We start from the raw sequence: 22,104 nt of genomic DNA on the forward strand, positions 1-22,104 counted from the left end.
GGGCTCTGCTGGCCTGTCCCATGGGGGTGGTCCCTGCTGGGCTTTTTGTCCATCTAGTGGTAGACACTGAGTTTTCATTCAAAGGCCTTAGACAAGGGAGTACTAGCTGACTCTTTAGAGAGTCAGGTAGGTTACGGCCCCAGCCTGGGTCTTTGGGCTTTGTCCTCCCCTTTTTGCCTTGGGTCCTACAACTGATTACTTCCCTCCAGGATACATCCAGCGGCGACTGATCAAGTCCATGGAGTCAGTGATGGTGAAGTATGATGCAACTGTGCGGAACTCCATCAACCAGGTGGTGCAGCTGCGCTACGGCGAAGACGGCCTGGCAGGCGAGAGCGTTGAGTTCCAGAACCTGGCTACGCTGAAACCTTCCAATAAGGCTTTTGAGAAGAAGTGAGGAGGCGGGCAGGCGGGTGGTTCTCGCCCCTGGGGCTCAGGGCCTGAGTAGTAGGATTCCCATACCTATTCCAGAGAGATAGCCTGGTATGTGTCTTGCACTAGAGCTTACTTTTCAGCGTCCTTTTCCCACCTATCTGAAACAGCTGTGTGACACGGGGGAGGAGGTAGATGGAGGTGGATTTAAGATCAGTCCCCGTTTTGTCCCTGCCGATATTATAAAGCAGATGCAGAGGGGTGGGCCTGTACTCAGGTCCCGCTGGCAGTCCTTGGGCCTGAATTTTTCTCTGTCCAAGATTCTTACCTCCAAACCACTGTACCTGGTCGGCTGTGCACGTTTGGGAACCTTAGAGCGCATTTTGTGGGGACCAAAGTCCCAGAGCCTACCTGCCCACTGGCTACCCCTTGCACTTCCAGGTTCCGCTTTGATTATACCAATGAGAGGGCCCTGCGGCGCACTCTGCAGGAGGACCTGGTGAAGGACGTGCTGAGCAATGCACACATACAGAACGAGTTGGAGCGGGAATTTGAGCGGATGCGGGAGGATCGGGAGGTCCTCAGGGTCATCTTCCCAACTGGAGATAGCAAGGTGCGTGTGGGTGGGAAGTGCTAACACTAGCGATGTGCCTCCCTGGATGGCTGTCCCCAGACACAACCCTCCCTCCATTCCCTCCTCCCTCAGGTTGTCCTCCCCTGTAACTTGCTGCGGATGATCTGGAACGCTCAGAAAATCTTCCACATCAACCCACGCCTTCCCTCTGACCTGCACCCCATCAAAGTGGTGGAGGGTGAGTACCTGCTTAGGGTTCTCCCAGCCAGGCTAGGGGATAGGAGACTGCTGGGCCCTGGTCTGCTGATCTCCTCACCTCTAATTGGTCCCCAGGAGTCAAGGAATTGAGCAAGAAGCTGGTGATTGTGAATGGGGATGACCCACTAAGTCGGCAGGCCCAGGAAAATGCCACGCTGCTCTTCAACATCCACCTGCGGTCCACGTTGTGTTCCCGCCGCATGGCGGAGGAGTTTCGGCTCAGTGGGGAGGCCTTCGACTGGCTGCTTGGGGAGATTGAGTCCAAGTTCAACCAAGCTATTGTGAGTGTTGTTTTCCTCCTTTTACCTGTTGACTTCTGTGGTTTCCAAGAAGAGCCCACTTTGTCCACAATCACGTTAATAATAGTTGTCATTCATGGAGAGACTACTGTGTACCTTACCAAGTCCTGTGTTTGGGCCATTATCCCTTTGTACCATCATGGCTTTAAAACACTCCTAGCGGGGGAGGGTTTGTTAGTCCCACGTTGCAGAGAAAAACTGAGACTTGGGCTGGACGCGGTGGCTCACGTCTGTAATCCCGGCACTTTGGGAGGCCGAGGCAGGCGGATCACAAAGTCAAGAGATGGAGACCATCCTGGCCAATATGGTGGAACCCCATCTCTACTAAAAATACAAAAATTAGCTGGGTGTAGTGGCGTGCGCCTGTAGTCCCAGCTACTCTCGGGAGGCTGAGGCAGGAGAATCACTGGAACTCTTGGAGGCGGAGGTTGCAGTGAGCTGAGATCATGCCACTGCACTCCGCTGGTGACAGAGCGAGACTCCGTCAAAAAAAAAAAAACAAAAAAACTGAGGCTTGGAGAGAGACTGGATTGTATGATGGTCATATAGGAAGTAAGTGGCATGACTGGGATATGACATAGAATTCTTTTTTTTTTTTTTTTTCTTCCCTACACTCCTTGCTGTGTGCAGAGTCTAATTTAGATAAAGATAGGAAATTAGGGCTGGGTGTAATGGCTCACGCCCATAATCCCAGCACTTTGGGAGGCCGAGGTGGGCGGGTCAGGAGTTTGAGACCAGCCTAACCAACATGGTGAGACAGTGGTGAAATACAAACATGGTGAAAAACAAAAATTAGCCAGGTGTGGTGGCACGCACCTGTAATCCCAGCTACTCGGGACGCTGAGGCAGGAGAATCGCTTGAACCCAGGAGGTGGAGGTTGCAGTGAGCCGAGATTGCACCTTTGCACTCCAGCCTGGGCAACAGAGCGAGACTCCGTCTCAAAAAAAAAAAAAAAGGAATAAATAGAAAAGAAGATTTATAGATATTGGAATATGCTTTCACTGGCTTTAAGGATTTTATAGGATAATAAGAGGTTAAAGCACTGTCATAGGTGTACCTCTGAACCTGTTTACTGTAAGTCAGTTTTTTTTTTTTTTTTTTTTTGAGGCGGAGTCTTGCTCTGTCGCCCGGACTGGAGTGCAGTGGCCGGATCTCAGCTCACTGCAAGCTCCGCGCCTCCCGGGTTTACGCCATTCTCCTGCCTCAGCCTCCCGAGTAGCTGGGACTACAGGCGCCCGCCACCTCGCCCGCCTAGTTTTTTTTGTATTTTTAGTAGAGACGGGGTTTCACCGTGTTAGCCAGGATGGTCTCGATCTCCTGACCTCGTGATCCGCCCGTCTCGGCCTCCCAAAGTGCTGGGATTACAGGCTTGAGCCACCGCGCCCGGCCCTACTGTAAGTCAGTTTTTATAAATAATTAAAAATGTATTAGGGAACACCATAGAACATGGCTGAAAGAAATTTAAAAAGACCTAAATGAAGCTGGGTGCGGTGGCCTACTCCTGTAATCCCAGCATTTTGGGAGACTGAGGTGGGCAGATCACCTGAGGTCAGGAATTCGAGAACAGCCTGACCAACAGGAAGAAACCCCACCTTTACTAAAAATACAAAATTAGTTGGGAGTGGTGGCATATGCCTGTAATCCCAGCTGCTCGGGAGGCTGAGACAGGAGAATCACCTGAACCTGGGGGTGGAGGTTGCAGTGATCCAAGATTGCGCCATTGCACTCCAGCCTGGGCAACAAGAGTGAGACTGTATTTTAAAAAAAAAAAAAAACCCTAAATGAAAGACCTCTCGTGTTCATGGATTGGAAGACTTAGTATTGTTGAATAGCACTACTTCCCAAAGCGAGCTGTATAGATACAATATAATCCCTATCAAAATTCCAACTGGTTTTTTTCACAGACATTTACAACTTCATGTTAAAATTCATGTGGAAATGCAAAGGATATAGTATAGCCAAGACAATATTTAAAAGTAACAAAAGTTGGACAACTCACATTCCCTGATTTCAAAACTTACAACAGAGCTACAGTAAGCAAGACAGTGTGCTTCTGTCATAAAGATACATATAAAGACTGATAGAGTAGAATTGAGAGTCCAGAAATAAACCCTCACATTTATGGTCACTTGATTTTTTGCAAGAGTCCCAATTTAATTAAATGGGGTGAGAATACTCTTTTCAGCAAATGCTGCTACAGCAACTAGATATCCACATGCAGAAGAATGAAGTTGGATTCCTACCTCATACCATGTACAAAAGCTATCTCAAAATGCCTAAATTCAAGAGCTGACACTATAAAACTCTTAAAAGGAAACTTGAATAAGTCTTCATGACTGTGGCTTAGGCAGTGAATTCTTAGGTATGACACCAAAAGCATAAGCATCCAAAGGAAAAAATAGATGAATTGGACTTCATCAAAATTTAAAACTTCATGGTTCATAGTACACTATCAAGAAAGTAAAAAGATAACACAGAGAATGGGAGAAAATATTTGGAAGTCATCTGATAAGGGCCATACATACAGAATATGTAAAGGACTATATAGCAAATCAACAATAAAAAGTCTCAATACTTGTTTCCTGGGTGGGCGTGGTGGCTCACGCCTGTAATCCCAGTACTTTGGGAGGCTGAGGCGGGTGGATCACCTGAGGTCGGGAGTTTGAGACCAGCCTGACCAACATGGAGAAACCCCATCTCTACTAAAAATACAAAATTAGCCGGGCATGGTGGCGCATGCCTGTAGTCCGAGTTACTCGGGAGGCTGAGGCGGGAGAATTGCTTGAACCTGGGAGGTGGAGGTTGCGGTCAGCCAAGATCGTGCCATTGCACTCCAGCCTGGGCAACAAGAGTGAGACTTCATCTCAAAAATAATAATAAAAGTCCAGGCATGGTGGCTCACGCCTATAATCCCAGCTTTGGGAGGCCAAAGGGGGTGGATCCACGAGGTCAGGAGATAAGCGACCATCCTGGCTAACATGGTGAAACTCTGTCTCTACTAAAAAAAAAATACAAAAAATTAGCCGGACATGGTGGCAGGTGCCTGTAGTCCCAGCTACTCAGGAGGCTGAGGCAGGAGAATGGTGTGAACCCAGGAGGCGGAAGTTGCAGTGAGGCGAGACCGCGCCACTGCACTCCAGCCTGGGTGACAGAGCGAGACTCTGTCTCAAAAAATATATAATATAATAATAAAATTTAAAAACATGTTTCCCCGAAGAAGAGTACTACTTAATGTAAATGATCAGTAAGTGCCTGAAAAGATCTTCAGCATCATTAGCCATCAGGGATAATGCACATGAAACCAGAGCGATGTGCCGCTTCACATCCACTAGGGTGACTATAATCCATACACAGATAATAACAAGTGTTGACAAGGATGTGGAAAAATTAGAACCCTCATACATTGCTAGTAGAAAAGGGACAACTGCTTTAGGAAGTTAAACATAGAGTTACCATATGGCCCAGCAGTTTCATTCCTAGATATATATATATACTCACACACACACACACACACACACACACTCTCTCTCTCAAGAGAACAGAAAGCATATGGCCACACAAACATTTATACACAAATGTTCATATCAGTGTTACTGTAGTTAAGCAGTGAAAACAACTTAAGGGTCCACTGATGAATGTATAAGTAAAATGTAGTAGATCGTATATCCATTCAAGGGAACATCATTCAGCAATAAAAAGTAATGAACAGGCTGGATATGGTGGCTCACGCCTGTAATCCCAGCACTTTGGGAGGCCGAGGCAGGCAGATCACTTGAGGTCAGGAGTTCCAGAACAGCCTGCCCAACATGGTGAAACCTCATCTCTACCAAAAATAGGAAAATTAGCCAGGTGTGGTGGTACACACTTGTTATCCCAGCTACTTGGGAGGCTAAGGCAAGAGGATCACTTGAACCTGGGCAGCAGAGGTTGCAGTGAGCTGAGTGAGATTGCATCACTGTACTCCAGCCTGGGCAACAGAGGGAGACCATCTCAAAAAAAAAAAATAACTAACAACCAAGCACAGTGGCTGATGTCTATAATCCTAGCTCTTTGGGAGGCTGAGGTAGGAAGATTGCTTGAGACCAGAAGTTCAAGACTACCTACCCTTGGGCAACATGGCAAAACCCCATCTCTACAAAAAAATTTAGCCAGGTGTGGTGGAGTGCACCTGTAATCACAGCTACTTGGGAGGCTGAGGTGGGAGGATCACCTGAGGCCAGGAGGTTGAGGCTGCATTAGTGAGCTGAGATCATGCTACTGTACTTCAGCCTGGGCAACAGAGTGAGACTCTAAGAAAAAAAAAAGTAATGAGCTGTCAAGCCACAAAAAGACAGTGATAAGCCAGATGCGGTGGCTCGTAACTATAATCTTAACACTTTGGGAGGCCAAGGCAGGAGGTTCACCAGAGCCCAGGAGTTGGAGACCAGCCTGGGCAACGTTAACGAAATCCTATTTCTACCACTGATGAACCTTAAATGTATATTTACTTAGTGGAAGAAGTCTGAAAAAGTTAGATACTGTGTGATTACAGTTTAATTTCATATGTGACTGTCTCATAAAACATATGGGGAGCTTCCTATTTAGCTGTTACAGAATGAATATTTACCCGGTAATTTTAATAGAGGTTTAGAAATTTGGATCTTGGCCAGGCGCAGAGGCTCACACCTGTAATCCTAGCACTTTGGGAGGCCGGGCGGGTGGATCACTTGAGGTCAGGAGTTTGAGACCAGCCTGACCAACATAGTGAAACCCCGTCTCTACTAAAGATACAAAAAAATACTAACTGGGTGTGGTGGCACACACGTGTAATCCCAGCTACTTGGGAGGCTGAGGCAGGAGAATTGCTTTGAACCTGGGAGGCAGAAATTGCAGTGAGCCAGGATTGCGCCATTGCACTCCATCCTGGGGGACAGGGTGAGACTCCATCTCAGGAAAAAAAAAAAAAGAAAGAAATTTGGATCTCAGATGGTATAGTAGCTTTGTTTGGATGTGCTGCATACCAGGTGCCAAATGGTATCCTATAAATGGAACCTCTTGTGTGAGGAAGGGGGTGATCAAATAGGAGTTTCTTTTTTTTTCTTTTAGAGTTTGTCTGCCTTTTCCAAACTCATCTACCCATGTCCTTTAAGGTTACAGTTCTAGCCCTGACTGTGATAAGCCAGATGCGAATCCACATCCTGCTCTCATTAACTGAAAGAGAGGCGTTGGCTTTGTCTGATGCTAGCTTTTCCTCTTTTCCTTAGGCCCATCCTGGGGAAATGGTGGGAGCTCTGGCTGCACAGTCCCTTGGAGAACCTGCCACCCAGATGACCTTGAATACCTTCCACTATGCTGGTGTGTCTGCCAAGAATGTGACGCTGGGTGTGCCCCGACTTAAGGAGCTCATCAACATTTCCAAGAAGCCAAAGACCCCTTCACTTACTGTCTTCTTGTTGGGCCAGTCTGCACGAGATGCTGAGAGAGCCAAGGTGGGGATCCAGGGGTGCTGGGCTTCTTGGCAGGAAGAAAAGAACAACTCAACTGGGCGTGGTGGCTCACGCCTGTAATCCCAGCACTTTGGGAGGCCAAGGCGGGTGGATCACCTGAGGTCAGGAGTTTAAGACCAACCTGGCCAACATGGTGAAACCCTGTCTTTACTAAAAATACAAAAATTAGCTGGGCGTGGTGGCGCGTGCCTGTAATCCCAGCTACTAGTAGGGCCTGAGGCAGGAGGATTGCTTGAACCTGGGAGGAAGAGGTTGCAGTGAGCTGAGATTGTGCCACTGCCCTCTAGCCTGGACAAGAGCGAGACTCCATCTCAAAAAAAAAAGGAGAACTCTTCCCGTTGAATAAAGGGTTTTGGATTCCCTTGATAAGGAGAGTTAGAAGAGGCCTTTAGAGCTACTCGGTTCCCTGTGTCATGGACTTGGACTTTTGTCTGTTCCCAGGATATTCTGTGCCGCCTGGAGCATACAACGTTGAGGAAGGTGACTGCCAACACAGCCATCTACTATGACCCCAACCCCCAGAGCACGGTGGTGGCAGAGGATCAGGAGTGGGTGAATGTCTACTATGAAATGCCTGACTTTGATGTGGCCCGAATCTCCCCCTGGCTCTTGCGGGTGGAGTTGGATCGGAAGCACATGACTGATCGGAAGCTGACCATGGAGCAGATTGCTGAAAAGATCAATGCTGGTAAGCCTAGGAGGGCAGGCCTGGCTCAGGAGCCCCACTGTCTGTGCTACCACCTGTCGTGTTCACTGCACTTGAGCCCCTGAAGAGCTACCCACCCTCACCCCGTCCACGTACCAGTTCCGCCCGTCCAAGGCATCCTCCAACTCTCCAGGTCCCCTCTGCACTCCCTTTCTCTTCTCAGTGTTCCCCCTTGCTCTTTCCGAGAGGTTCTATGAAAAAGGAAGTATCGGCCGGGCGCGGTGGCTCAAGCCTGTAATCCCAGCACTTTGGGAGGCCGAGACAGGTGGATCACGAGGTCAGGAGTTTGAGACCATCCTGGCTAACACGGTGAAACCCCATCTCTACTAAAAATACAAAAAAAAAAACCTAGCCGGGCGAGGTGGCGGGCGCCTGTAGTCCCAGCTACTCAGGAGGCTGAGGCAGGAGAATGGCGTAAACCCGGGAGGCGGAGCTTGCAGTGAGCTGAGATCCGGCCACTGCACTCCAGCCTGGTCGACAGAGCGAGACTCCGTCTCAAAAAAAAAAAAAAAAAAAAAGGAAGTATCTGTGAGGAGGAGTGGGGAGCCAAAAGAGCCTTGCTCAGAGGGAGCTGCGAATGGACAGTGCCTGGGGCCAGTCCTGTTAGCTGCAGCCTTTCTCATGGCTCCTTGCCCCACCAGGTTTTGGTGATGACTTGAATTGCATCTTTAATGATGACAACGCAGAGAAGCTGGTGCTCCGTATTCGCATCATGAACAGCGATGAGAACAAGATGCAGGAGGTAATAGGGATCCAGGAAGAAGTTGCTGTGTCACGTGTGTAAAACTCATGAATCATGTTAGGGACCAAAGAAAAGAAGATGCAGTCAGCACTGACGGGGGCTGGGCGCGGGGGCCAGGCCTGTAACCCCAGCACTGAGGGGGACCAGGTGCGGGGGCCAGGCCTGTAATCCCAGCACTGAGTGGGACTGGGCGCGGGACCCCGGGCCTGTAATCCCAGCACTGAGGGTCGGCCGGGCACGGGGCCCAGGCCTGTAATCCCAGTACCGTGGGAGGCTGAGGCGGGCGGATCACCTGAGGTCAGGAGTTCGAGACCAGCCTGACCGACACGGAGAAATCTCATGTTACTAAAAATACAAAATTAGCCATGGTGGTGCGTGCCTGTAATCCCAGCTACTCGGGAGGCTGAGGCAGGAGAATGGCTTGAACCCGGGAGGCGGAGGTTGAGGTGAGCCAAGATCATGCCATTGCACTCCAGCGTGGGCAACAAGAGTGAAACTCCGTCTCAAACAATAAACGTTGAGGGATGGATCGTACCCACCTAATTTCGGGATAGGGAATGGTGATGAGCAACGATTTTCAAAACCTACAGCACCGGCTGAGTAGATAAAACAGATGGTGTTGAAATAGGAGATAGGAGTGCCTCCCTGTTGCCCTGTCACCTGGCTTTCCTCCCCCGAGCCTCCTGCAGCTTGCTTTGCTTAGGGAATACAAACCCCAGCCCTGAGGCAGGGGCCAGACTTGGGGGCAGGTTGCACAGTAGGAATTGCTATGTCCTAGGGGAAGTCGTGTGACAGGTATAACAAGACCCATGAAAGGCTGTATCAGTGACTTCACTCCTGGGCATGGCTCCTGAGATACTTGTTTAGCACATGTTGGTGCCTGGTGCTTTAGTAATAAAAACTGAAGAACTCAGGCCGGGCATGGTGGCTCAGACTTGTAATCCCAGCAATTTGGGAGGCCGAGGCGGGCAGATTACCTGAGGTCAGGAGTTGGAGACCAGCTTGATCAACATGGAGAAACCCTGTCTCTACTGAAAATACAAAATTAGCCGGGTGTGGTAGCGCATGCCTGTAATCCCAGCTACTCGGGAGGCTGAGGCAGGAGAACCGCTTGAACCTGGGAGGCAGAGGTTGCAGTGAGGCAAGATGGCGCCATTGCGCTCCAGCCTGGGCAACAAGAGTGAGACTCCATCTCAAAAAAAACAAAAAAACAAAAAACTGAAGAACTCACTAACTACTGAACTGCTGTCAGAAAACAGTTATAAAAGCATTGATAGGTCTTGATGGAATACAGTATATGGCCATTAAAAGAGATCACTGTCATGCCAGCGGCAGCCTAGGTGAACATGCGGTTAAGTGCTAGAGCAGGGAATGGTGTGTGTTTGGGTACAGCAGTTGGAGGACTTGACACTTTCATGGAGCCTGCCTCTCGCTAGGCAGGACTGCACCAGAGTGGAAGTTGTGATAGGTTGGTGGGATTTGGGTGCCTTTCCTTAGGCTGCTTTTAATATTGTAAAATCAGGATAAAAAGTCTCACTGGAGAATTGCTGGAACCTGGGAGGTAGAGGTTGTAGTGAGCCGAGATCATGCCATTGCACTCCAGCCCAGGCTGATAACAGCGAGACTCCGTCTCAAAAAAAAAAAAACCTGTCTCACTGGAACTGTGAGAGGCAGAGCTTGGTGACTGACTTGTTAGGCCCTCAAGAAGGCTGTAGTTGGAGGTGAGAGCCGGGGAAGAGACCAGAGGATGCCGAGCGCTGACCTCACTCTCGCTGCAGGAGGAAGAGGTGGTGGATAAGATGGATGATGATGTCTTCCTGCGCTGCATTGAGTCCAACATGCTGACAGATATGACCCTGCAGGGCATTGAGCAGATCAGCAAGGTCAGCCGTCCCCTCCCCCACCGCCTTCCTCCTCCTGCGCCCCAACTCCCCGCCCTGCCCACCCTGAGCATGCTGTCTTTCCCACAGGTGTACATGCACCTGCCACAGACAGACAACAAGAAGAAAATCATCATCACGGAGGACGGGGAATTCAAGGCCCTGCAGGAGTGGATCCTGGAGACAGACGGCGTGAGCTTGATGCGGGTGCTGAGTGAGAAGGATGTGGACCCCGTGCGCACCACGTCCAATGACATCGTGGAGATCTTCACGGTGAGCCCTAGTGTGCTGCCCAGTGGCCTTTTGTGGATCTCTGGCTCTCAGGCCCCTCATTCTGTGCTGTCCACTCACAGGATTTCCTCAGGCTCAGACTTATTTCTGCCTGAATCCATTTCTGAGTGTGGGATGTCCTGGCTCCTGACCCCCTCCCTGGATCTGGGTGGTGGCAGAAACAGGAAAGAGAGCAGAATTGCTCAGTCCTGACCCTCCCCTCTGCTTCCCTCCCCTGTGCCAGGTGCTGGGCATTGAAGCTGTGCGGAAGGCCCTGGAGCGGGAGCTGTACCACGTCATCTCGTTTGATGGCTCCTATGTCAATTACCGACACTTGGCTCTCTTGTGTGATACCATGACCTGTCGTGGCCATTTAATGGCCATCACCCGACATGGAGTCAACCGCCAGGACACAGGACCACTCATGAAGTGTTCCTTTGAGGAAACGGTAACAGTGGAATTTCTGAATAGGGCAGGAGGAGGGAGCAGTGTGGGAAGAAGGGCACCCACTTTGGGCGGCTGGGCTGTGGTGATGGGACAGCCAGGTGCCGTGTGTGGTGGGGTCTCATGGGGCCTGTCTGCTCTGTTCAGGTGGACGTGCTTATGGAAGCAGCCGCACATGGCGAGAGCGACCCCATGAAGGGGGTCTCTGAGAATATCATGCTGGGCCAGCTGGCTCCAGCCGGCACTGGCTGCTTTGACCTACTGCTTGATGCAGAGAAGTGCAAGTATGGCATGGAGATCCCCACCAATATCCCCGGCCTGGGGGCTGCTGGACGTGAGTATGAGGCCCTAGCTGCCCGGTACCGGCCTGCGCTGGCGAAGCGGTGGGGCAGGCTGTGGGTGGGAGGGTGGCGCTAGTCTGTTGTTGCTGTTCTGGCTCCTCACGATTTCCTGTGTGCCTCTTTGCAGCCACCGGCATGTTCTTTGGCTCAGCACCCAGTCCCATGGGTGGAATCTCTCCTGCCATGACGCCTTGGAACCAGGGTGCAACCCCTGCCTACGGCGCCTGGTCCCCCAGTGTTGGTGAGTAACCTGATCCAGGAAGAGAGCCCTCCAGGTGGTTCAGAGGTGGGTGAGCTGGGATCATGAACGGCAGCCGTTGTTGGAACTCTTGAAGGCCGCAGAGGGCTAGTGAAAGGTGGGCAGGAAGAATTGGGGGCATTTGATCTTCAGCTCTGGCCTTAACTTGCTTTTCCCACTCTGTAGGGAGTGGAATGACCCCAGGGGCAGCTGGCTTCTCTCCCAGTGCTGCATCAGATGCCAGTGGCTTCAGCCCAGGTTACTCCCCTGCCTGGTCTCCCACACCGGGCTCTCCGGGGTCCCCGGGTCCCTCAAGCCCTTATATCCCTTCACCAGGTGAGTTGTCGCCATCTGTCAGGCCAGGTTTGTTTTCTCCTCAGTTCTGGGTGAGTCTGTCCGTTGCTCATCTCCTTTGTTGGCTGTTTCCCCACAGGTGGTGCCATGTCTCCCAGCTACTCGCCAACGTCACCTGCCTATGAGCCCCGCTCTCCTGGGGGCTACACACCCCAGAGTCCCTCTTATTCCCCCACTTCGCCCTCCTACTCCCCTACCTCTCCATCATATTCTCCAACCAGTCCCAACTATAGTCCCACATCACCCAGCTACTCACCGACCTCTCCCAGCTACTCGCCCACCTCTCCCAGCTACTCACCCACCTCTCCCAGCTACTCACCCACCTCTCCCAGCTACTCGCCCACCTCTCCCAGCTACTCGCCCACTTCCCCTAGCTACTCGCCCACCTCTCCCAGCTACTCGCCGACGTCTCCCAGCTACTCGCCGACATCTCCCAGCTACTCGCCAACTTCACCCAGCTATTCTCCCACTTCCCCCAGCTACTCACCAACCTCTCCAAGCTATTCACCCACCTCCCCCAGCTACTCACCCACTTCCCCAAGTTACTCACCCACCAGCCCGAACTATTCTCCAACCAGTCCCAATTATACCCCAACGTCACCCAGCTACAGCCCGACATCACCCAGCTATTCACCTACTAGTCCCAACTACACGCCTACCAGCCCTAACTACAGCCCAACCTCTCCAAGCTACTCTCCAACATCACCCAGTTATTCCCCGACCTCACCAAGTTACTCCCCTTCCAGCCCACGATACACACCACAGTCTCCAACCTATACCCCAAGCTCACCCAGCTACAGCCCCAGCTCGCCCAGCTACAGCCCATCCTCACCCAAGTACACCCCAACCAGTCCTTCCTACAGTCCCAGCTCCCCAGAGTATACCCCAACCTCCCCCAAGTACTCACCTACCAGTCCCAAATATTCACCCACCTCTCCCAAGTACTCTCCTACCAGTCCCACCTATTCACCCACCACCCCGAAATACTCCCCAACATCCCCTACTTATTCCCCAACCTCTCCAGTCTACACCCCAACCTCTCCCAAGTACTCACCTACTAGTCCCACTTACTCGCCCACTTCTCCCAAGTACTCACCCACCAGCCCCACCTACTCGCCCACCTCTCCCAAAGGCTCGACTTACTCTCCCACTTCCCCTGGTTACTCGCCCACCAGCCCCACCTACAGCCTCACCAGCCCGGCCATCAGCCCGGATGACAGTGATGAGGAGAACTGAAGGCTCGTGGGGTGCGGCAGCAGGCTAGGGTCCAGGGCAACTTGCCCATGCTGCTGTGCAGTTCTTGCTTCCTTCGTGGGGTGTCACCCCCAGCCCAGCTCCCTTGTACATAAACGCCTTGTGGCAGAGCTGTTGGTGAACTTCTGGATCCCGTTTCTGATGCAGACTCTTGTCTCGTTCTCCACTCATGCTGTCAGAACCCACTGGCCCAGTGGTGTTCTCATTCCTACCCCACCCACCCCCTGCCTGTCCCCAAATTGAAGATCCTTCCTTGCCTGTGACTTGATGTGGGGGCGGGTAAAGGGTATTTTAACTTAGGGGTAGTTCCTGCTCTGAGTGGTTACAGCTGATCCTCGAGAAGAACAAAGCTAAAGCTGCCTTTTGTCTGTTATTTTATTTTTTTGAAGTTTAAATAAAGTTTACTAATTTTGACCAAAAGTATGACCATGGAGTGTTTCGTTGGGATTCAGGGGACCCGCAGGCCCTGCCTCCTGCCTTCTGCCTGGGCTGCTGCTTATCTGTTAGGGGGAGGGGACCTTCCAGTCACTGAGCCTGCACACAGCCCCTGCTCTGTGCTGAGTTTGTTGTAGTCACAACAGATGCAGCTCTTGTCCTGCATTAAGGTGATATTAGCTATAACAGCTTTTCAACCTGTTTTACTGATTGTCATAAATAATTTGGAAAAGTATAGAAAGGTATAATGCAGAGGGAGAAAAATGATCACCCTTAATCCCACCACTAGGAGGCATACTTTCTTTTGGTATTTTTTCCTACACTTAATTCTTGAGTCACTAACAAATGAACCAAAATGTACTTTTATTTTGGCCTCAAACCAAGAATGAAAAGATGATACAGATGCTGTAATACAGAAGCTGACGTTAAAGGATTTGGGGGTAATATGCTGGTTTAGCTGGCCATTTTTTCCCCTTTCATTAGCACCTTAATGTGGGTATCAATGTTCTACATCTTCTGCAAGTCATTTCTGGTTTATTTTAGGTATTTTTATTTTATTTATTTTTGAGACAGAGTCTTGCTCTGTTGCCCAGGCTGGAGTGCAGTGGCGCAGTCTCAGCTCACTGCAACCTCTGCCTCCTAGGTTCAAGCAATTCTACCTCAGCCTCCCAAGTAGCTGGGATTACAGGCGCCCACCACCATGCCCAGCTACTTTTTGTATTTCTAATAGAGATGAGATTTCACCCTGTTGGCCAGGCTGGTCTTAAACTCCTGATTTCAGGTGAACCGCCCACCTCGGCCTCCCAAAGTTCTGGGATTACAGGCGTGAGCCACTGCGCCTGGCCTATTTAGCCTTTGCTCTCACTCCTGAAAGTGAGTTCCCCATGACATCATTCCCCTTCTGCCTCAAGAACTTTCAGTATTTCTTATAGAGCAGCATTGCTGGTGATAAATGATCTTAGTTTTCTTTTTGTCTGGAAATGTCTATTTTGCCTTCATTCCTAAAGAATATCTTCGCTGGAGATAAGCTTCTGGTGTGACAGGTTTATTTTTTTCTTCTAGCACTTTAAAAGAATTTTTTTTTTTTTTAGTTTAGGAGCAGAGGTTTAATATGCAAAAGATAAAGGAGAACAGCTCTCTCCCTTGTGGGAGAGGGGCTTCTGAAAGGGAAGTCCCTAAGATGTCCTATCTTCTGGCCCTCACAGTTTCTAGTGAGAAGTTCACAGTCTTTGGGATCATTTCCTGTTGTTTTTCTCTAAATGCTTTCAAGATTTTCTTTTTATCTCTGGTTCTTTGGTTTTTGACAGTTTGGCTTTGGTGTGTGTATTGGACTTCTCCAGAGAAGCAGAACCACTGGGGGAGACAGATAGGTCTCTTCTGTGCAAATAATCACATTACTTTTATATGTGATTATATATATACATACATATACATATGTTTTTGTTTTTTCTATTTATTGAGCTTCCCCACAGCAAAAATGAGGGGTTTTGTCATGGGAATTGGCTCAAACGATTACAGGGACCAAGAAGTTTCACAATCTACCATCTGTAATCTGGAGAACCAGGAAGCTGGTGGTGTAATTCAGTCTGAGTCCAAAGGCCTGAGAACTGGAGGTGGGGTGGTGGTGGTAGTGGTGGCAGTGGCAGTGGTGGTGCTGGTGTAAGTCCTAGAGTCTAAAGACCCAAGAATCGGGAGCTCCTAGGTCCAAAGGCAGGAGAAGTTGGATGTCTGAACTCAAGGAGAGGACTCACCCTTCCTCTTATCTTTTTGTTCTTTCCAAGCCCTCACTTGATTGGACAATACCCAACTACACTGGTGCAAGAGAACGTTACTCAGTCTACCGATTCAAATGCCGATCTCTTCAAGAAACACTCTCACCGACACACCCAGAAACAATGTTTTTCCAGCTCTCTGGGCGTTCCTTAACTCAGTCAAGTTGACGCATAACATTAACCATCCCCGTGTGCCCAGGCATAATTTTCTCATTTATCCTGTTTGGGTTTCCCTGAGATTTTTTGATTCTGTAAAATTGTCTTCTAGCATATTTGGGAAGTTTTTAGACATTCTTTCAAATATTTTTTTCTGTCCTATTCTTTCCTTCTGAGAATTCAGTAGCATGCCTACTAGACTTTTTGATTTTATCCCCACAGATTTTTGAGGTTCTTAATCATTTTTGCAAATTTTTCTCTCATTCTTTTTTTTTGAGATGGAGTTTCACTTTTGTTGCCCAGGCTGGAGTGCGATGGCGCAATCTTGGCTTACTGCAACCTCCGCCTCCTGGGTTCAAGCAAGTCTCCTGCCTCAGCCTCCCGACTAGCTGGGATTACAGGCATGCGCCACCACACCCAGGTAATTTCGTTTTTTGTTTTTGTTTTTGTTTTTGTTTTTTTTGTAGAGACGGGGTTTCACCATGTTGGTCAGGCTGGTCTTGAACTCCTGACCTCAGGTGCTCCACCCACCTCAGCCTCCCAAAGTGCTGGGATTAGAGGTGTGAGCCACTGCGCCTGGTCTGGAGGGCACATTTTAATCAGCAAAATCATCAACAAAAACCTTAAAACTATGAAAAACATGTCATTAAGTAGATTGAAAATAGAAAACTAGAAGGCAGAGCACTGCCTTGTCTAACCTCAGTGGTGAACACGTGCGTTGGATGACTCAAATTTTTCACCAGTTTACTCATGTCTGCAAATGGCCACAAATACTGATTTTAAAGTTATAAATAAATTTTAGGAAGTAGGTGAATTTGCAAATATTAAATCCACAAACAATTAGAATCAACTGTATGGCCGGGCGCGGTGGCTCAAGCCTGTAATCCCAGCACTTTGAGAGGCCGAGACGGGCGGATCACGAGGTCAGGAGATCGAGACCATCCTGGCTAACACAGTGAAACCCCGTCTCTACTAAAAATACAAAAAACTAGCCGGACGAGGTGGCGGGCACCTGTAGTCCCAGCTACTCAGGAGGCTGAGGCAGGAGAATGGCGTAAACCCGGGAGGCGGAGCTTGCAGTGAGCTGAGATCCGGCCACTGCACTCCAGCCTGGGCGACAGAGCAAGACTCCGTCTCAAAAAAAAAAAAAAAAAGAATCAACTGTATGTATGTATCTTCTCTTTTTCTCTTTCTCTCCCTCTCTCCATTTTTTCATTCATCCTGAGAATATATATATAATTTTTTTGAGACAGGTTTTCACTCTGTTGCCCAGGCTGGAGTGCAGTGGTGAAATCTCGGCTCACTGCAGCCTCGACCTCCCAGGCTCAAGCGATCCTCCCACTCAGGCTCCTGAGTAGGCAGAACTACAGGTGTGAGTCACCACACCTGGCTGATCTCATTTTTTGTAGAGACAAGGTGTCACTATGTTGCCCAGGCTGGTCTTGAACTCCTGAACTCAAGCAATCCTCCCTCCTTGGCCTCCCAAAGTGCTGGAATTATAGGCATGTGTCACTGCGCCCAGCTAGGTTGTTCATTTTTGTTTTTCTTTATTATTATTATTATTATTTTGAGGTGGAGTTTCGCTCCTGTCGCCAAGGAGTGCAACGGCACAATCTCGGCTCACCTCAACCTTTGCCTCCTGGGTTAAAGCGATTCTCCTGTCTCAGCCTCCCAAGTAGCTGGGAATTACAGGCATGCACCACCACACCCGGCTTTTTTTGTTTGTTTTGTTTTTTTGAGATGGAGTCTTGCTCTGTTGCCCAGGCTGGAGTACGGTGGCGCGATCTTGGCTTACTGCAACCTCCCCTTCCTGGGTTCAAGTGACTCTCCTGCCTCAGCCTCCCGAGTAGCTGGGACTACAGGCGTGTGCCACCACACCCAGTTAATTTTTTTAGTAGAGACTGGGTTTTAAATACGAAAAGCTAGCCGGGCGAGGTGGCTGGCGCCTGTAGTCCCAGCTACTTGGGAGGCTGAGGCAGGAGAATGGCGTGAACCCGGGAGGCAGAGCTTGCAGTGAGCTGAGATCCGGCCACTGCACTCCAGCCTGGGCGACAGAGCGAGACTCCGTCTCAAAAAAAAAAAAAAAATAAGAGACTGGGTTTCACCTTGTTAGCCAGGATGGTCTCGATTTCCTGACCTCGTGATCCGCCCACCTTAGCCTCCCAAAGCACTGGGATTACAGGCGTGAGCCACTGTGCCCAGCCTCAAGCCATAAGTTTTTATGATGATTCTATTATCATTGTTCCAAATCATTTTCTAATTTCCATTTTGATTTGATTGATCTGTGAGTGATGTATTTTGTACGTATATATATATGTTTTGTTTTGTTTTTTCTGTTTTTTGAGACAGTCTCACTCTGACACCGAGGTTTGGAGTGCAGTGATGCAATCTCAGCTCACTGCAACCTTCACCTCCTGGGTTCCCATGATTCTACAACTTCTACTGCCTCAGCCTCCTGAGTAGCTGGAATTACAGGTGTGCACCACCACACCGAGCTAATTTTTTTTGTGTTTTTAGTAAAGATGGGGTTTTACCATGTTGGCCAGGCTGGTCTTGAACTCCTGACCTCAGGGTGATAAACCCACCTCTGCCTCCTAAAGTGCTGGGATTACAGACATGAGCCACTGGGCCTGGCCAATTGTTCAATTTCATCTTACTTGTCTTACTTTGTATGCTTAATGTTTTTAGTTCATTCCAGCTTAAAACTAATACCTTCCTGGTGAATTGAATCTTTTGTCATTGTAGCAATCCTCTTTATCTCAAGAAGTACTTTTTAACTTAGGGGTCAATTTTTGTTTGTTTGTTTTTGTTTTGAGACAGAGTCTTGCTCTGTTGCCCAGGCTGGAGTGTGGTGGTGCAATCTCAGCTCACTGCAACCTCCGTCTGTCGGGTTCAAGCAATTCTCCCGCCTCAGCCTCCCAAGTACTGGGATTACAGGCACCTGCCACCATGCCCGGCTAATTTTTGTGTATTTAGTGGAGACAGGGTTTCACCATGTTGGCCAGGCTGGTCTCGAACTCCTGACTTCAGATGATCCACCCGCCTCGGCCTCCCAAAGTGCTGGGATTATAGGCGTGAGCCACCGTACCTGGCCAACTTAGGGTCAATTTTATCCAAGATAGCTACACCAGTTTTTCTTTCAATTGGTGTTTTTCAAGCATATTATTCTTCCATATTTCTGTATCCTTACATTTAAGCCTCTTATAAATAGTGTATCATGGACTTTTGTTTTTTATACCTTCTTACAACCATTTGTCCTTTTATTGGAGAATTTAGTCTACTTGCATTTAGTATGATGACTAATACATTTGGATTTTGTTTCTACTCTCTTATTTACTTCATAGTTATCTTTCTCACTTTTCCTCCTTTCCTCTTTTGCCTTCCAGAGGGTTAATATTTTTTCTCATTATTTTCTCACTATATGTTTAAAATCTATGCTTTATGTCTGTTTTTTGTGTGTGACTACCCAAATTATTATTTTTTTATTTTTTGTGTTTTATTTTTTAAATTTTTATCAAAATTATTTTAAGCTGTAGAAGTTAAAGTCTAAAGTCAGAAATACAGGCTGGATGCAGTGGCTCATGTCTGTAATCCCAGCACTTTAGGAGGTTGAGGCAGGAGGATCACTTGAGTCCAGGAGGTCGAGGCTGCCATGAGCCAAGATAATGGCACTGCACTCCAGCCTGGGTGACAGGGTGAACCCTGTCTCTAATCAATCACAATCAAATCAAATAAATAAATAAAAATAAGATAAAATATAGTTAAAAAATACAGTTACTTTCTTGCTCAATCATACTAAGATCTTATAATGCTTCAATTCTGAACACTTTAAATGCAACTACTGTCTAGTATTTGTACTATGACAATTCTCATAAATAAGACATTATATTTTACTATTAAAGTTTGTTTAGATTTCCTTAGATATCTGTCAATATCTATTTTTTCTTTTTTCTTTTTTTTTTTTTTTTTTTTGAGACGGAGTCTTGCTCTGTCACCCGGCTGGAGTGCAGTGGCCGGATCTCAGCTCACTGCAAGCTCCGCCTCCCGAGTTTACGCCATTCTCCTGCCTCAGCCTCCCGAGTAGCTGGGACTACAGGCGCCCGCCACCTCGCCCGGCTAGTTTTTTTGTATTTTTTAGTAGAGACGGTGTTTCACCGTGTTAGCCAGGATGGTCTCGATCTCCTGACCTCGTGATCTGCCCGTCTCGGCCTCCCAAAGTGCTGGGATTACAGGCTTGAGCCACCGCGCCCGGCCTCTTTTTTTTTTTTTGAGATGGAGTTTCACTCTTGTTGCCCAGGCTGGAGTGCAGTGGCGAGATCTTGGCTCATCGCGACCTCTGCCTCCCAGGTTCAAGTGATTCTCCTGCCTCAGCCTCCCAAGTAGCTGGGATTACAGGCATGTGCCTCCATGCCCGGCTAATTTTGTATTTTTTAGTAGAGACGGGGTTTCTCCCTGTTGGTCAGGCTGGTCTCAAACTCCCGACCTCGGATGATGTGCCTGCCTCGGCCTCCCAAAGTGCTGGGATTATAGGCATGAGCCACCTTGCCTGGCCTCAGTATCTTTTCTCATGATTCCTTCTTGCATCTCAAATTTTCTTTCATCTGGGATCATGTTTCTTCTGTCTGATGGATGTCCCACAATTTCCTGTAATGAGTTGTGTTGGTCTTAATCTTTTTCAGCTTTTGTTTATCTGATGATACATTTATTGCACTCTCATTCTCTTTACATAACAGCTTTCTTCAGATATAATTAATACATGATACAATTCACCTATTTAAAGTGTAGATTTCAATGGTTTTTAATATATTCAGACTTGTATGACCACCACCATCAGTTTTAGAGCAGCTTAATCACCCCGAAAGAAACCCCATATACTGGCCCGACTTGGTGGCTCACGCCTGTAATCCTCCCACCACTTTGGGAGACTGAGGCAGACGGATCACGAGGTCAGAGTTCGACACCAGCCTGGCCAACATGGTGAAACCCCATCTCTACTAAAAATACAAAAATTAGCTGGGTGTGGTGGCAGGCGCCTGTAATCCCAGCTATTCAGGAGGCTGAGGCAGGAGAATCCCTTGAACTGGAAGGTGAAGGTTGCAGTGAGCTAAGATCGTGTCACTGCACTTCAGACTGGGCAGCAAGAGTGAAACTTCATCTCAAAAAAAAAGAAAAAAGAAGCCGGGCACGGTGGCTCATGCCTGTAATCCCAGCACTTTGGGAGGCTGAGGTGGGTGGATCACGAGGTCAGGAGTTCGAGATCAGCCCGGCCAACATGGTGAAACCCCACCTCTACTAAAAATACAAAAATTAGCCGGGCTTGGCAGTGGGCGCTTGTAATCCCAGCTACTTGGGAGGCTGAGGTAGGAGAATTGCTTGAACCCGGGAGGCAGAGGTTGCAGTGAGCCGAGATGGCACCACTGCACTCCAGCCTGAGTGATAGAGCAAGACTCCATCTCAAGAAAAAAAAAAAAAGGCCATATACATTAGCAGTAACTCTTCATTTTGTTTAGCCCCCAAGCCCTGCACTAAGCAATCATGAACATGTTCTGTCTCTTTATATTTGCTTATTCTGGTCACTTTGTATTAATGGAATTGTAGAATATGTGGTATTTTGTGATTGGCTTCTTTCACTTATATAATTTCAATATTCATACATTTTGTAGCCTATATCAGCAATTCATCACTTTTTGTTGTCATGTATTCCATTGTATATGAATATGCCATATTTTCTTTATTCATTCATGGGTTGATGGACTTTGGGTTGTTTCCTTTTTTTTTTTTTTTTGAGACAGTCTCACTCTGTCACCCATACTGGAGTGTAGTGGTGTGATTTCAGCTCACTGCAACCTCGGCCTCCCATGTTCAAGCAATTCTCCTGCTTCAGCCTCCCAAGTAGCTGGGATTACAGGCATGTGCCACCACGCCTGGCTAATTTTTTGTATTTTTAGCAGAGATGGAGTTTCACCATGTTGGCCAGGCTGGTCTCGAACTCCTGACTTCAGCTGATCCACCTGCCTCAGCCTTCCCAAAGTTCTGGAATTACAGGCGTGAGCCACTGTGCCTAGCCTAGTTTGTTTGTTTGTTTGTTTGTTTGTTTGTTTATTTATTTATTTTAAACTAATATGTATAAGTATGGATCTCTTTGTGTCTATTCTGCATAATTTGTTGAACTCTGAATTTGTACATTAATGTTTTTCAGTAAGTTAGGGAAGTTTCAAGCCAATTATTTCTTTGACTTTTATTCTGCTCGTTCTCTCCTCTGTTTCTGGTAGTTCCCTTACATGTATGGTGGTGTACTTAATGGTGTCTCACGTTTCTTTAAGGCTCTGTTTATTTTTCTTTCTTTTGAGACAGAATCTCACTCTGTTGCCCAGGCTGGAGTTCAGTGGCGCCATCTCGGCTCACTGCAACCTCTGCCTCCTGGGTTCAAGCAATTCTCCTGTCTCAACCTCCTGAGTAGCTGGGATTACAGATGCCACCGGGCATGCCACCATGCCCAGTTTTTTTTTTTTTTTTTTTTTT

The 22,104-nt window shown here is 48.3% G+C and overlaps 1 protein-coding gene across 1 annotated transcript in view; it reads left to right on the forward strand.

The window, feature by feature from the left end:
- The window catches only part of POLR2A (RNA polymerase II subunit A), a 32,912-nt gene extending 19,273 nt beyond the window's left edge, over positions 1-13,639 (forward strand). Inside the window, exons 16-29 of the mRNA XM_023193198.3 lie at positions 210-393; positions 814-985; positions 1,079-1,184; positions 1,280-1,485; positions 6,748-6,972; positions 7,432-7,678; positions 8,338-8,438; positions 10,217-10,321; positions 10,409-10,591; positions 10,833-11,036; positions 11,180-11,366; positions 11,501-11,614; positions 11,798-11,947; positions 12,045-13,639. Of these exons, the coding sequence (XP_023048966.1) occupies positions 210-393; positions 814-985; positions 1,079-1,184; positions 1,280-1,485; positions 6,748-6,972; positions 7,432-7,678; positions 8,338-8,438; positions 10,217-10,321; positions 10,409-10,591; positions 10,833-11,036; positions 11,180-11,366; positions 11,501-11,614; positions 11,798-11,947; positions 12,045-13,201 (3,341 nt within the window). The 3' untranslated portion in view covers positions 13,202-13,639. The remainder of the gene's footprint in view (positions 1-209; positions 394-813; positions 986-1,078; positions 1,185-1,279; positions 1,486-6,747; positions 6,973-7,431; positions 7,679-8,337; positions 8,439-10,216; positions 10,322-10,408; positions 10,592-10,832; positions 11,037-11,179; positions 11,367-11,500; positions 11,615-11,797; positions 11,948-12,044) is intronic.
- The last annotated feature ends 8,465 nt before the right edge of the window (positions 13,640-22,104 follow it).

The sequence above is a fragment of the Piliocolobus tephrosceles genome, chromosome 16, assembly GCF_002776525.5.
Source record: "Piliocolobus tephrosceles isolate RC106 chromosome 16, ASM277652v3, whole genome shotgun sequence".
Classification (NCBI taxonomy): domain Eukaryota; kingdom Metazoa; phylum Chordata; class Mammalia; order Primates; family Cercopithecidae; genus Piliocolobus; species Piliocolobus tephrosceles.